The 16815-nt window shown below is 37.4% G+C and overlaps 1 protein-coding gene across 1 annotated transcript in view; it reads right to left on the bottom strand.

Annotated features, from left to right (window-relative positions):
- Etfa (electron transfer flavoprotein subunit alpha) overlaps nucleotides 1-16815 on the bottom strand; it is a 73846-nt gene extending 57031 nt beyond the window's left edge. Inside the window, exon 1 of the mRNA XM_026400546.2 lies at nucleotides 16676-16815. Coding sequence (XP_026256331.1) covers nucleotides 16676-16714 — 39 coding nt within the window. The 5' untranslated portion in view covers nucleotides 16715-16815. The remainder of the gene's footprint in view (nucleotides 1-16675) is intronic.

The raw sequence follows: 16815 nt of genomic DNA, 5'->3' as shown, positions 1-16815 counted from the left end.
CCAAGGATTGAACCCAGGGGCACTTAGCCACTGAGCTACATCTCCAGCCCTATCTATTTATTTACTTATTTGTTTGTTTATTTGTTTATTTATTATTTAGAGACAGGGTCTCACTAAGTTGCTTAGGGCCTCTTTAAGTTGTTGAAAATTGTTTTGAACTTGTGATCTTCCTGCCTCAGACTCCCAAATTGCTGGGGTTGTAGGTATGTGCTACCACATTTTGCACTAAAGTTGATTCTTATTGCTTTTAGCAAAAAACATTCAATACTAAAATTATAAAGGAAATCTATTTTTAAAATATGACAATAGCCAGGCATGGTGGTGCACACTATAATCCCAGCAGCTCAGGAAACTAAGGTAGGAGGATCGTGAATTCAAAGCCAGCCTCAGCAACTTAGTGAGGCACTAAGCAACTCAGTGAGACCCTGTCTCTAAATTAAAAATACAAAAAAGGATTGAGTGTGGTTCAGTGGTTATGTGCCTCTGAGTTCAATCCCCGATACCCAAAAAAAAGAAAGAAAGAAAAGAAAAAAAATGACAATAAACAGCAATTTTACTGGAATTTTAACTGCTCAAATATGCCTCTGAATTAAAAAGAAATACTTGTAGATAGTAACCCCCATGCTCAAAGATTTCACAAGAAATAAGACTTATGCATGTACATTATACAATAGAAGAATTTTTCAAATAATGAAGAGAAACAAAATGAAGTATGCTGATCATGAAATACAGTCAAGGGAAGGAAAGGAAAGAAGTTTAGGTGTTTCTGTCATGTGAAAAGATGAGGAAGGTCAGCACTACAAGCTTTAGAACTACCCTTGTGGAAAATGGCATTATGAAATGAGAAAATGGAACTGAGAATCAAATGGCATGGTTGTGTGGTTTAATTCAGCAAAAATTTTCAGCTCTGGAGTTGGAATAAAGAAAGCATAGTAAGGGCTGGGGTTGTGGCTCAGTGGTGGAGGGCTTGCCTAGCATGTGGGTGAGACAATGGGTTCAATCCCCAGCACCACATAAAAAATACTAAATAAAGGTATTGTGTCCATCTCCAACTAAAAAATTTTTTAAAAAAAGAAAGCATAGTATGAAATTTACTCAAAGCTAGAAACTTACAAGGAGGGTCTGAAGGCAAGCCAGAAATAAGACAATGGATAATACTGGTTACACAACTAATATGCAGTTTTCATAAAATTATGCTTTTTTCATTTATTATATTATAAATATCAATTGCTATGTTATCATATTCTTCACCTTTTTTGTTATCATAGTACATAGGCTTACCAGTGTAAGATCTGGATTATTCACAATATTTTATTATTATAAGTAATGCAGAGAAGACAATCCTCTTAATTAAATGTTTGTACTCAACCTCAACAGATGAAATTTCCTTCTGATGTAGAATGGCCCTTCCTCTGACTGGAACTTGGCCAGTTTACTTATTCTGGAAACTTTTATTTCCTAAGCCAGATTCTGTCCAACCTGCAGCAAGATGGATACCTAATTTCCCTAAACTACTTATCCCTACCACCTCATCCCCAGCTTTCTACACTTGCTTTACCCCCAAAGAACCAAGATCACGGCTTAGGGCCTGAGACCCTAGGACATGCAACAAGAGGTAGAAATGCTTCAGGGGTCACACTACCCTGAGGATGGAAGAAGAAAGAAGACATCATAGCAGGATGCAGTCACTACATTGTGGTACCAGTAGATGTCTTTTCTTATCTTTTTCTCACCTTATTGTTTACTCAAAGGTAGCAAGAAAAGGACAGAAAATGAGAATTGCTTACTGCCAAATCAAGTTCCTGTTTATAGAACGTTTTTCATTTTTTACAAATAAAAAATTTCTAGTAAGAAAAGAGGCAGCTCAAATTAAAAATTAGAAATCTACGGGGCTGGGGACGTGTCTCAAGTGGTAGTGAGCTTGCCTGGCATTCGCGGGGTACTGAGTTTGATCCTCACCACATAAAAATAAAATAAAGATGTTGTGTCCACCTAAAACTAAAAAATAAATATTTTTTTAAATAAATTAGAAATCTTTATGCACATCTCAAGATTCCTTTCTTGCTGGGTGCAGTGGGACACACCTGTAATCCCAGCAACTCAAGAGGCTGAGGCAGGAGGATCACAAGTTCCAGGTCAGCCTCAGCAACTTAGCAAGGCCCTGTCTCAAAATAAAAAATAAAAAGGACTGGGGCGGTGGCTCAGTAGTAAAGTGCCCCTGGGTTCAATTCCTAGTACCTTGCCCCCCCACAATTCCTTTCTTAAGACAAATTCCCAGAAATAGCTGATTAAGAAGAATAGGCAAGCTTTCAAGGCTTTTTATAAAGACTGATACAAATGGTTTGTCAATACTCTTGTATTAGCCAGGCCTGTAATCCCAGCACACAGGAGGCTGAGGCAAGAGGATCATAAGTTTGAGGCCAGCCTGGGCAACTTAGTGACACCCTACCTCAAAAATAAATTAAAAACTGGGCTGGGGTTATGGCTCAGCGGTAGAGTGCTTGCTGAGCATGTGCAAGACTTTAGGTTCAATCCTCAGCACCATATAAAAATAGTAAGTAAAATAAAGGTATTGTGTCCAACTACAACTAAAAAATTAAAATTAGTTAATTAATTAATTAAAAATGTCAACAGTGGAGCTCAATGGTAAAGTGACCCAGTGCAGGGATTAGGGGGTGTTTGCCAATTCATAAGAATTCACAATTTCTAGAATGGAAAGAAGTTCTTGGAAAGCAAATACCATACCTGTTCATTTTTCTAGGCTCAACATCTAATACAATGTTACTTTTAAAATTTACATCTGAAGAATTAATTATATTTTTTTCTCTTTTAATCAGAAGAGCACAATATAAAAGTCTTTCTAATTAAGAACCAATAACATAATTTATGATTTGATTATTTCATAAGAATTGCTAGTAACTATTACCAATATATATCAGACATCATATTTTTTATTATGCATCACACATCATTTACCATAAAAATTATGAGATTTCCATCACCATTTGAAGAATAAATCCAAGATTTGGTGGCAGAAGGCCCATATTTGCTGAAAATTATAGTTCTATAATAAAATAAGTTGGTTAGTTCTCATAAGGAAGTGTGAGACTTTTTTAAACTTCCAGTGAGAGTTGCATATGCTTTTTAAAAGATTGTTCAAAATTCAATTTCTAAGTAAACAACAAAATAATATAGTTGAGAACCCTTTCACATCAGGCACAGTGGCATATGCCTATAATCTCAATGATTCAAGAGGGTGAGTCAGGAGGATCACAAGTTTGAGGCCAGCTTCAGCAACTTAGCAAGACCCTGTCTCAAACAAAAAATAAAAAAGGAATGGGGATGTAGCTTGGTGGTAAAGCATCCCTGGGTTCAATCCCCAGCAACAAAACAAAACAAAAAGCCAACCCTCAGTTCATCTAGCAGATCAGATTTTTACTAAAAAACCTACATACATCAAAAGGGCATGCTATATAATCAGTAGACTTTTTTATTTTTATTTTTATTTATTTATTTTGTGTGTGTGTGTGTGTGTGTGTGTGAGAGAGAGAGAGAGAGAGAGAGAAAGAGGGAGGGAGGGAGAGAGAGGGAGAGAGAGAGAGAGAGAGAGAGAGAGAGAGAGAGAGAATGTGTGTGTCTGTGTTGTTTTCTTTTTGGTACCAGAAATTCAACCCAAAGGCATTCATCAACTGATTCCCATGCCCACCCCTTTTTTTATATTTTTATTTAGAGACAGGGTCCCTTTGAGTTTCTTAGGGTCTCATTAATTTGATGATGCTGGCTTATAACTCATTCTCTTCATGAGTCCTGAGATTTTTAAATGTAGGGGAAGCAGTATCTCAAATCCAGAACAAAAATCTGAAATCCAGAACTTCAGCTGAGCTCTCCATAGGTCTCAGAATAAACCCCTCAGTTGACTTCTTTACAATTTAAAAAATATTAAGCTTCCTTCTAAGTCAGTGTTTTTCCTTTCTGTCCTCAGATCTTAATTATGTGGCTAAATTCAGCAGTTAGCTGTTGTATGGAGCCTAATGATCTTTAAAATGTTAGTACTCAATCTGAAGCCTAATTTCCTCATATGAAATGGTGGAGGATGAACTAGATCATAAGTTTTCAAACTACCCTTCATAGAAGAGTTCCTGGAAGGCACCTCAGGAACCACCACACAGGTTAAGTTGGGATCAGACAATCAGGGCTGCTAGAACACACCCCTCAGCTTTGTTTTAACCAGATGTATTAAATTAACAATTATAGAGCACTGTACAAAGTAGTTTTACTTTACAGGTAGTATCTTATTTAAAACACATAAAAACTTTATGATGCAAGTACTATACCCTGACTTTACAGAGGAGGAAACTGAACTTTTGTGTGGTTACATATCTAGGAAGCATATTCTAACTCCAGGTAGTTTGACTCCAGTGTTTGGGTTCTTAATTATTAGCTCACATCAAAGTACCACCATTTATAGCTGTTTTAAATATGAGACCTATAAGATTTCACTTGGCAAATATGTTCCTGCTTTTTTAAAAAATATTTTTTAGTTATACACGGACACAATATCTTTATTTTGTTTATTTGCTTTTTATTTATGTGGTGCTGAGGATCGAACCCAGGGTCTCACACATGCAAGGTGAGCACTCTACTGCTGAGTCACAACCCCACCCCTATTCCTGCTCTAACAACAACAACAAAAAATAGCACTGGCCAGGCACGGTGGCATAAGCCTGTAATCCCAGCAACTCTGGAGGCTGAGGCAGGATGATCACAAGTTCGAGGCCAGCCTCACAATTTAGCAAGACCCTGTCTCAAAATAAAAAGGGCTGTGAATGTAGCTCAGTGGTAAAGTGCCCCTGGGTTCAATTTCTACTACCAAAAAGAAAAAATAAAATAAAAATAACAATAAAAAGAAGAAAGGAAAATATCAGGTAATATTTCTATCTAATAATCTTCTGTCACTCCAAAATCCTATTTTAAGTACGAGAGTAGTACAGAATAAAGAGTCAACAAGTACAATTCATTACTGAAAAAGCTGTAAAGCAAAATTATTTTTCATTTTATTATTTTATGACCCACTGCCTCTCTATACTTTAGGACCCTCTTAGTTATGGGAGGCCAGGGGCAGTGGCACATGCCTGTAATCCTAGTGACATGGTAGACTGACACAGGAGGGTTGCAAATTCAAAGCCAGCCTCAGCAATTTAGCAAGGCTGTAGGTAACTTAGTGAGACCCTGTCTCAAAATAAGAAATAAAAAGGGCTGGGGATGTGGCTCAGTGGTAAAACACCCTGGTTCAATTCCTAGTACCAAAACAAACAAACAATGGTTACAGGAGGAAAGACAGCCAAATTCTTAAACTTCAGAGATAACTACTGAAATACTTAACAATGTGACTGCCCAGAAAAGGAATCCCAATCTCTTCAAAACAGTGCTTATTAAATTAAAATATATTAAAGCAGGTCAGTGACATCCATAAATTTTTGGTCACTGGCCTTACTGGAATCCACAAAACTTGCCTTAGCAATATCACTATGCCTTCTTTGTCAGCATTCTCACCCTCCATGTCAACTATTTCAAATATCCTGATGTTTTTCGAGCTGCCAACCATAATGCACCTACTTTAAGAGGGCCTCACCTCCTCCTTCTCAATGAACCTAAAGCCACAGCAGAACCTGCTTCTCCTCCTGACAGAACACAGTGATTCCTGACCCTGCCCTATTACAATGGAAACAGGAGGGTCCTCCCTTCCTCCTGGGTCTTAATCCCTTCACCTGGGCTCTAGATACCATTCTTACAAATCTACTCAGATGTCTTTCTGCAATTCCCACTCAGCATTGTAGTGTTTCCAATCTTGCCCTTACCTCTCCTTCCTTCTCATCAACTTTAAAACATGTTTGAGGCTCTCCCAATTTTAAAGAACTCCTGTATTAAAGCCACTGCCCCACATTCCACTCTAGCCACTACCTTCTCTAATCCCTCATGTTTCATCATGCCTCAATTACTTGCATCTGGTTCCCGCCCCTCACTAAAAGTACCAACACTTTTCAAGCTTTACCTTACTTGTTCTCACTAATGTTTTAAATTATTGACTATTTCCTTCTGCAATCCATGGCTTAATTTACCACCTATATGAGAATGACTTCCATATTTTGCACATCTGTGTATATCTCCAGTTCAAATCTCTTTCCTAAGTGCTACAGACCTATAATTGGTTACATCTGCACATCTAAGTGCTCACTCTGCCCGTCTCATCAAAACATTTTCCAACTCAGCAAATCCCAACCTTACCTCATCTTTCCCCCATGTTCCTCCAGCCCCTCCCCATAATTCCTCTCTTCCAACTTCTTCAAGGGATGCACCACTCTCTACCAAGCTGTCCAAACCATGATCTCAACCCCCACATATGATCAGCCTCTGAAATCATAATAATTCTTCCTGCTAAATGGAGCATCTTCCATATTCATTAGTCCTTTCCATCATCAATACCAATATGCCATTATTCCTCTATTATTCTGAAAGTTTCCAAACCCAATTTTGCCCCCCTCCAATCCATTTCTCTATTCGTAATACAAATATAATATGTTATTCCCCTGCTGAAAATACTTCAGTTGTTTCCTGTCCCCTGAGCATATGGTAAACTAGACTCCTCAGGTTGATTTACCAGGCATTGATTTTGTGGCCTGATCTACCTCCCTAACCATACATACTTCACTCGTTTACACCTTATTTTCAGCTACCTAAACTCAACCCTGCTCTCTCTGACTTCAAGTCTTCCAACATATTATTCCCTCTGCCTAGAGGGCCTCTTACCTTGTTACCTGATTAGCCTTTAATTAGTTATTCTTAAGTTTTCTGCTTAAAGTACAATTCCTCCTAAAAGCCTTCATATGACTGCAGTGGTAAAGAGCACAGACTCTGTTATCCTGCCCAGGTCTCAATCTCATCTCTACCATCGCTTCTCTTTACCTCAGTTTCCTATAAAATGGGAATATGATGATCTCACATAATTGTTGTGAGGATTAAATTAGTAAATGTAAAGATTTTAGAATAATGCCAGGAAATATTAAATGCTTATTAAACGTTAGCTACATATAAAGCTTTTTTTGGATCTCCTACAACTAGTTATCTGTAGGAGTGCCTTCATTATAGCACTTACACAATTGCACTATACTCATTTGATGAACTTATCTTCCCCATCTAATATTGACTATAGGGTCATGTTTGATTTTTCTAATATTAACACAAGCCTCTACTTAAGTATCCAGTACAGAGCAGATGTCTAATTAATGAACAGAACATCTTTCTAAAATTTTCTTCACTAAAATAATGGGAAGGAATGCCAGTGATTGAGGGGAGATATTTGCAAAAGACATTCAACAGAGGACTGCTATCTAACTAAAATATACAAAGAACTCTTAAAACTCAACAGTAAGAAACAACTTGATTTTAAAATGGGCAAAGTAGGGCTGGAGATGTAGCTCATAATAGAGCAACTGTTTTGCATGCACAAGGCCCTGGTTTCAATCGCCAAAAAAAGGGGCAAAGGAAGTGAAAAGACACCTCACCAAAGATATACAGATGGCTGGTAAGCATATGAAAGATGCTCAACATCATATGTCATTACAGAATTGCAGATTAAAACAATGAGACTACTATACACCTATTAAAATGGCAGAAATAGGGGCTGGGGTTGTGGCTCAGCAGTAGAGCACTCCCCCTAGCACATGCAAGACACTGGGTTCCATCCTCAGCACCATATAAAAAAATAAAAACAAATAAAAAAATAAGGGTATTGGGGCTGGGGATGTGGCTCAAGCGGTAACGTGCTCACCTGGCATGAGCCTGAGCACCACATAAAATAAAATACAGATGTTGTGTCCACCGAAAACTGAAAAATAAATATTAAAAAATTTTCCCTCTCTCTCTCTCTCTCTTTAAAAAAAAATAAAGATATTGTACCCAACTATAATGAAAAAAAATTTTTTTTAAATGGCAAAAATCCAAAACACTGAACACCAAATGCTGTCAAGTATGTGGAACGGAAGCAACTCTCATAAATTTCTATAGGAATGAAAAATGGTATAGCCACTTTGGAAGATAGTTTGGTACTTTCTTATACAACTAAACATACTCTTGACGTACAATCTAACAATTACACTCCTTGGGACTTATCCCAAATGAGTTGAAAATTTATGTCCACACAAAAATCTGCACACATTCATTTATAACTACCAAAAATAGAAAGGAACCGAGATGTTTTTAATAGGGGAAAAAAAACTATGGTACATTTATACTACAGAATATTATTCAAGTCATGAAAAGACATGGAAGAACCTTAAATGCATACTGCTTAGTGAAAGAAGCCAGTCTCAAAAGACTACAAAAGAATGAACCCTAATGTAAACTACAGGCTTTGCATAACAATAATGTCAATGTAAGTTCATAGCTATGACAAATGTACAACTCTGATGCTATATATTGACAGTGGGGGTGGTAGTGGGTGTGTGGGTCAAGAATATATGAGAATTCTCTGAACTTTGATCAGATTTTGCTGTCAACCTGAAACTTCTTTAAGAAATAATCTACTTTTAAAAACACGTTGGTGATAGCTGAGCATGGTGGCACATGCCTGAAATTCAAAAACTCAGTAGGCTGAGGCAAGATAATCACAACTTAGAGGTCAACCTCTGCAACTTACCAAGACCCCCAGCATCTTAGCAAGACTTTGTCTCAAAATAAAAAATAAAAAGTTCTTTTGAGACTAGCTTTTTTCACTAAGCAGAATGCATTTAAGGTTCTTCCGTGTAGCTTAGTGGTAAAGTGCCCCTGAATTCAATCCCCAGTACAAAAATTAAAAAAAAAAAAAAACTTTATTGTTTTAAGAACATTATTTTTATAATTTTACTCTATAAATTGAGCTGTAAAAAGCAATTTTAAGACTCTAACTCAGCCATACTTCAACACTACTCCTTTGAACCACAGAGAATAACTAAAATTACTTAATTTTTTGAAAAATGATTATAGTTAGTACAACCGTATACACAGAAGTAAGAAATTGATTCATTATATACTGTGGATGCTTATAAATGTTTGTCACCACCTTTCAGTTATCTTCCTTTTGTATGTAGCAGGGTAAGTGCTTAGAGAAAATTCTTGAGACCTACAACGATCAAGGAATACCACTGGGCAGTGAGAGAAGCTGAACTGCACTACTGTCAAAACAAAGACTGCAGCTGATCCCAAGGGATTGCTGAAGCTGGGATGCGCCCTCAGAGATGGTAATTGAAACAGGAGAGGTCGGATATTTTCCTTTTCATATTATGTCTAGTTATTCTAGAACTATTTTTTCCTAATTTCCAGGGTTGCTTCAATGTGTTTCATATTACTTTAGATAGAATCCACATGGGTATAAGTTTTTAATTTTGAATAACCAAACTAATGGGCTTTCTTTTTTTTCCTACTTCAACAGAAGTAGAAATGATACCGTATTTAAAAAAGTAAAATACATATCTAATAAGAACACATATGAGGAGCTGGGGTTGTGGTTCAGTGGTACAGTGCTTGCCTAGCATATGTGAGGCACTGGGCTCAATCCTCAGTACCGCATAAAAAATAAATAAAGATATTGTGTCCATCTACAACTTAAAAAAATACATATGATATGAACAGAACCAAAACAATGATAAAGTGATTTAAGATAGACAAAATTCAAAAAACAAAATGACATTTTTAATCTAAAGAAAATCCTTCACCCTTACTATTACTTTATCTTACAATAAACAGTTTGAAGGACCTTAATTTACAAAGTACTTTCTTTTATTTAAATTTATTTTTATTAGTTCTAATCAGTTATACATGACAGCAGAAAGCTCTTGGATTCATTGTACACAAATGGAGCACAATCTTTCACTTCTCTGGTTGTACATGAAGTAGAGTCACACCATTCATGCAATCATATGTGTACCTAGGGTAATGATGTCCATCTCATTCTACCATCTTTCCTACCCTCATAAGCCCTCCCCCTCCTTCCCTCTGCCCAATCCAAAGGTTCCTCCATTCCTCCCAGGGCCTACAAAGTACTTTCACAGAGATGCTTTACTTTTTCCAGCTTCCTAACAAAATTGACTCTCTCCCTATCTTATGCTCCCCAAATGCCATATTCATTCTTACTCAATACTGACCACACTCAATATGTTTATTATCTGTCTTCAATCTATTTGCAGCACAAGGGCAGGGACAAGTGACTTGTTCTCCACTGTGATCTCAGTACCTACCTTTGAGCCTGGCCCATAGCTGGTATTCAATGAATGCTTAGAGACTACATAAAAAGTTTTCCTAAATAATCAAAAACTAAAAAGCAATTATTCCTATATCATTGATAACCATCTACACACACTTAAGGGCACCTCAGCAGTACATAAACTTGTTAAATCACTAAAACAGACACCCCATTTGCTTTTGGAGAATTATTTAGACTACTAAATAGACTTGGTTCCAAATAGCAAAATGTGAAAATTTTTCTTCTGTTTACCAGCTGCATACCTTTTTAAAATTGATGGGCCTTTACGTGATAGCATACTTCTTGAGGTTAGGGTTTAAAGAGGTCATAATTCTCTCTGCACCCTTTCAGAGACAAACCACTTAAAAATAACACCCATAGACACCAATTCTATTGCCTCACCTCCCTTCTTCTGTTTTACTAACAGCACCCTGGCTTTCAGTTGTAACACAACACTGAATCTGACCTCTTCAAAGTCACCAAGAACCATACTAAAGTCAAGTCTAATGAATACATTTGGCCCTTCTCTTATTTAACCTCAATAGTTCTTGACACAGTTTTTACTTCTACAGTTCTTTAGAGTTCTTCCTGTGACTTTAACTGCATGCTCATGCAATTAACTACCACAGATGCTGGAAGAAGAAAAAACAGCTGGAGTCCAATTCCCTACTTCACCCTGACAAACCCATTCATAACCTAAGCAGCTAGAATAATTTTAGCTTACTTCCCAGCAACGATCTTTGAAAACTAAGTGGGATGAGGGACTAGGATGGGGGAGGTGGAGGAAGGTTTTTTTGCTTCTTAATTTAAAAAAAAAAACAGTTATAAGCTATAAAATCTTTCAAAGTTCTTCTCAAAAGAATAAATCATATAATTAAAGTCACCTATCCCTATTTTAACATTTCATAATAATAAAATGTATATTGCATTTCTATACTTAAACTAAATACTTTAACCTCCTTAGTAATAAAATATAGCACCTTTAATCATAACTAGAAACATCATATGACATTGATTACAATATTAAAAACATAGTCAATTTACTTCATTTTAAAATCAGACAAGACTCTTAGACACATTGGCAGGCAGCATAATTTTACTAAATTCACCTTATGCAATAAATTTTCTTTTAGAGCCACACCAAAATTGGCTCTCTTTCTTCTTTTAAAAGAAATTAAAATTTGCATGTGAATTAGAGTTAAATCTCATTCATCAATGTTAAACAGTAGACTCTGAAAACTATCATGTTCCTTTTCACGAGTTTCACAGCTTTTCAATAATGATAGATATTCCTTCCCATCTGCCTAAGGACACTCAAACGACCCTGCAAGTATTGCTTCCCTCTCCACAGAATATTTATTTTTTACTTTTTGGCATCTTTTTATTAGTCATCAAATCCACTTAAAAATAAATCAACAAAATATAAATTTAGATTAGTCACCCTGCAAGAATATTAGTGACTAATTGTAGCTGGGCATGGTGGTGCACACCTGTAATCCCAGAGACCTGGGCAGCTGAGGCAGGAGAATCACAAGTTTGAGACCAACCTGGACAACTTAGCAAGGTCCTGCCTCAACATAAAAAATAAAAAGGTCTGGGAATATAGCTCAGTGGCAGAGACCCTGGATTCAATCCCTAGTACTACCAAAAAAAAGAAGTTAACTAATTGCAATTTCAATTGTCTGCCTCTCCATTTTCTCCTTAGTGTGTTCTCCAGCTCTATATTATAGATGTAATAACCACCTTTGTTAACAACTGACTTTGGGGATCCCTCCCCAAGACGAAGGACATTGCTTGGTAGCACAAATCAATCAAAACTGGAAACAGAATATAGATACTAAACAAAAGTCATTTAACTTACATTCTAAAAGTTTAATAATTTTTCTTTTTTAATTTATTGAAAAATTATAGTATTAAAAAACCAAGCTTCTAGAACTCATAAAAGAATTCAGCAAAGTAGCAGGATATAAAATTAACACCCATAAATCAACTGCATTCCTACACACCAATAATGAATCAGCTGAAAGAGAAGTTAGGAAAACTCTCCCATTCACGATACCCTCAAAAAAATATAATACTTGGAAATAAATCTAACAAAAGAGGTGAGACACCTTTATAATGAAAGCTACAGAATACTAAAGAAAGAAATTCAAGAAGAACTTAAAAGATGGCAAGATCTCCCATGTTCTTGGATAGGCAGAATTAATATTGTAAAAATGGCCATACCACCAAAAGCGCTCACTATACAGATTGAATGCAATTTCCTTTCTTTTCTTTTTCTTTTTTTGAGAGAGAGAGAAGAGAGAGAGAAGAGAGAGAGAGAGAGAGAGAGAGAGAGAGAGAGAGAGAGAGAGAGAATTTTTTAATATTTATTTTTCAGTTTTTCGGTGGACACAACATCTTTATGTGGTGCTAAGGATCGAACCCAGCGCCCCAAGCATGCCAGGTGAGTGCGTTACAGCTTGAGTCACATCCCCAGCCCTGAATGCAATTCTATTAAAGTTCCAATGATGTTCCTCATAAAAATAGAAAAAGCAATCATGAAATTCATTTGGAAAAATAAGAGGCCCAGAATAATCAAAGCAATCCTCAGCAAGATAAGTGAAGCAGGAGCATCACAATACCAGACCTTCAATTATACTATAGAGTTCCAGTAACAAAAACAGCATGGTATTGGCACCAAAAGAGATATGAAGACCAACGGTATAAAACAGAGGACACAGAGACAAATTCATGTACATACAGTTATCTCATACTAGACAAAGGTGTCATAAACATACTTTGGAGAAAAGATAGCCTCTCAACAAATGGTTCTGAGAAAACTGAAAATCCATATGTGGCAGAATGAAATTTAACCCCTATGTTTAATCCTCAGCATCAGATAAAAATAAATAAATAAAATAAAGGTATTGTATTCATCTACAACTAAAAATATTTTTTAAAAATCACAGGGCTGAGGTTGTGGCTTGGTGGTAGAGTGTTCACCTAGCATGTATGAGGCAAGAGGTTCAATCCTCAGCACCACATAAAAAAAATAAATGAATAAAATAAAGGTATTGTGTCCATCTATAACTAAAAAAAAGAGCTTAAAAAATAAATCAAATTGAACTTATATTATTTTCACAATGTAATAATCCCACTTTGAGGATCAAAATAAATACAGGTAAAAAGAGATGATAACTTACTAAATAAGAATTCCTGAATCCCTAAATATACAAATAAGCAAGAAGGGACTGTTACTCAGAATAGAATACTAACTAATAAATGTAAACAGTGGAATTAGAAAAATCACCATTTTGCATCACAGCAATAATTTCTCAAGCAAGATTCATCAACAAATCCTAAGACTAGTAGGTGATATTCATGAGAGTTACATAGTTTCAATGTATCTCCCCACCTAGTAAAATTACAGAGAAGCTGTTATTTACTTGACAGTGGAGAAACTTGGCAAACAACTTGCTACCTAAGTGACTAAAGTTAACATCACCAGTAATGGGACAAACTAACGCCAAGTGCCTCTTAATATGATGCACTGAGACAGAATGTTACTTTAGTGACATCCCTGCCAAGAGTACATGGCCAGAGTCTAATCATGAGGGAAATACCAAACAAAATGAAGTTGGGGGCTGGGGTTGTAGCTCAGTGGTAGAGCACTTGCCTAACACTTGTGAAGCACTGGGTTCGATCCTCAGGACCACATAAAAATAAATAAACAAAATAAAGGTACTGTGTCCATCTACAACTAAAAATATACATTTTTTAAAAAAACTAAGTTGGGTAACAGTCTACAAAATAGAAGACCTGTACTCTTCAAAAATGTCAATGTCATCAAAGTCAAAGAAAGGCTGGAGAAATTTTCTAACAAAGACTAAAGGGACAAGAAAACCACATGCAAGATATCTGGACCATACCTTAGACCATAAAAACAAAAATTGCTAAACAATATAAACAAGGTTGGCAAAATATGAATGTAGATGAGAACATTGTATCACTGTTACCTTTCTGATTTTTCCAATTATACTATGGTTATGAAACTGAAACCTTTGTTCTTTTGATATACCCTCTGAATCACTTAGGAGGAAAGGGTATATCTGCATTATAATTTCAAGTACTTTGGAAAAATAATAAGTTATATTATTTAATAATTATTAATAATTCCTGTCAATATATTTCCTGTATATATATATATATATATATATATATATATATATCAAGAGAAAGCAAATGTGCCAAACTGTTAATCACTAGTGAACCTAGAAAGGGAATTCTGAGAATTCTTTCTACTATTCTTGCAAGTTTTCTCCAATTTTGAAATTACTTAAAAATTTAAAAAGCTAAATGTGTTATGTGTATCTAGATGTCTGTATTAGAAGAGTTTCCACCATTTTTATATGCTTGAAATTCTAATCTAAAATATTCTTAATCAGTTTAGAGCAACTATTCTACTATTTGACTCCAAATTTTAAAAATAAGTCAAGGTCAAAGTCCTTGGCAAGCCACAAAAAAGGTTTGGAAATACTGTCTATGTATACTGGCCAACTGTGTAGGATATTAAGAATTACTTAAACTAATCATTCCACTTTTTATTAGCTCTCCAAAACTACTGAGTCCTAAATTCCCTCACAATTATGCCACAAGCGCAATCTGCCCACAAAACTGCCTTCCAACTCCTACAGAGAGGTATTTTACAACTCTGGCTCTGGTTCTTGGAATTTTCCCCAAACATGACATTTACTTCTGTCTAGATCTTTAAGGGGGTTAAAAAAAAAAAAAAAGACTCCTGAGGGAAAAACAGGACTCTGAGGTGAAAGATGTGAGTTGCTTGAACTTTTTGGAAGAGGTCAGGACTTTATGAAAGGAATAAGTACAAGGAAAAAAACTGTCTATAGACACCCCAAAAAGACCACCAGCTATGGAAAAATCTCAGTGGTACATGGGAAAATACATATACACTAAAAAAAAAAAAAGTGTGTGTGTGTGTGTGAAAGTTGCACAACATCAGGACATTTTTTAACCCAAAGTTAGCAATCTCTTTTACTGGTGATTGAACCCAAGGCCATGGACACGTTAGACAAGTGCTCTACCAAGGAGACACAGGCCCTTTATATTTTGAGACAAGGTTTCTTTAAATTGCCTAGGCTGGCATGGAACTTGGGGGTCTTTCTGCCCCAGTCTCCCAAGTAAGTAGGATGACAAGCGTCCTAGCGAGTTTAGCAACCTGGCTTCTCATTTAACCTAAATGTAAATTAGAAAACCCACAGAATCCACAATATAAATTGACCTGTAGTTTGTCAGTCTCCAATTACTGTTCTCCCACAGCATTAGGGCAAAAATATACTTCCTGTCAGTCCCTGACACAACAACAACAACAACAAAAAAAGACATGATGCAGCTGGGGTTGTAGCTCAGTGGTAGAGCGCTTGCCTAGCATGCGTGAGGCCCTGGGTTCGAACCTCCGCGCCACATAAAAATAAAGTATTGTGTCCATCCACAACAACAACAAAAAAGAAATGATGCAAACTCATGATTTGTCACTACCGAAAACATCAAAAACATACCACTATCCTTGACAGTTCCCTAGCTATTTCTACAACCTGGTTTAAAAGACACCTGCTTCTTCAAGGGGCTGGAGATGTGGCTCAGCGGTAGCGCGCTCGCCTGGCATGCGTGCGGCCCGGGTTCGATCCTCAGCACCACATACCAACAAAGATGTTGTGTCCGCCGAGAACTAAAAAATAAATATTAAAAATTCTCTCTCCTCTCTCACTCTCTCTTAAAAAAAAATGCTTTCTTTAAAAAAAATAAAATTAGTCAAAGCCATCAAACTGATCCACGGGCTTTGCACACACGATCACCTCGACTCAGCGCTGGCCCATTAGGCAGAAAGCAGAGCAGCGTGGCATTCCCCCCCCCCGCCCTCCCCCAAGCCCTTGACCACGAGTGGGTCAGAGCAGCCAGTAAGCGCCAAGTGAGTATGCTTCCAGAAATGTCGGGTTCCGGGCGGACCCGAGTTTTAAACTTTCTCCAGAGGGCGTTCCCCAGAGCGACATCTTGCTCCCTTGGATCAAGATTCACCGGGGAGGCAGCTGCAGGTGTGGAGAACGTGGCCAAGAAAGCCAAGTCCGGGCCAGAAAGGTGAGGAAGTGAGCAAGGGGAGGGCGGCTGGGGAACAGCAGGAACAGCAGCAGCAGCAGCAGAGCAATGCAGGCTCACTATTTGATCAGCCTGACGCCCGATCTTTGCTCCAAGCCTGAGGCCCCGGAGAAGTCAAGGGCAGTCCCTGGGCCTGGCCTGGGCCTGTCGGAGCTGTAGGAGCCGGTGACCTTCGCCAAGACCCTCACAGGGACGGCAGATTGAGGCCGGACAGTCATCAGCTCGGCCCTCCCCGACCGGACTCACCGCCCGCCGGAGCTGCCCTGGAGCCGCCACCCGAAACATAGTCTCTGCTCTAGTGGGCCAAGCTGTCACCTCGGCCTCAGCAACCTCAAGCCCCGCGAAGCTGCACCGCCTCCGCCAATCACCCTAACACTCGCGAGACG

This window comes from Urocitellus parryii, chromosome 6 (genome assembly GCF_045843805.1).
Source record: "Urocitellus parryii isolate mUroPar1 chromosome 6, mUroPar1.hap1, whole genome shotgun sequence".
Taxonomy (NCBI): Eukaryota; Metazoa; Chordata; class Mammalia; order Rodentia; family Sciuridae; genus Urocitellus; species Urocitellus parryii.
Note: the sequence above shows the minus strand (reverse complement) of the source record. Positions and strands in the feature narration are given on the sequence as shown.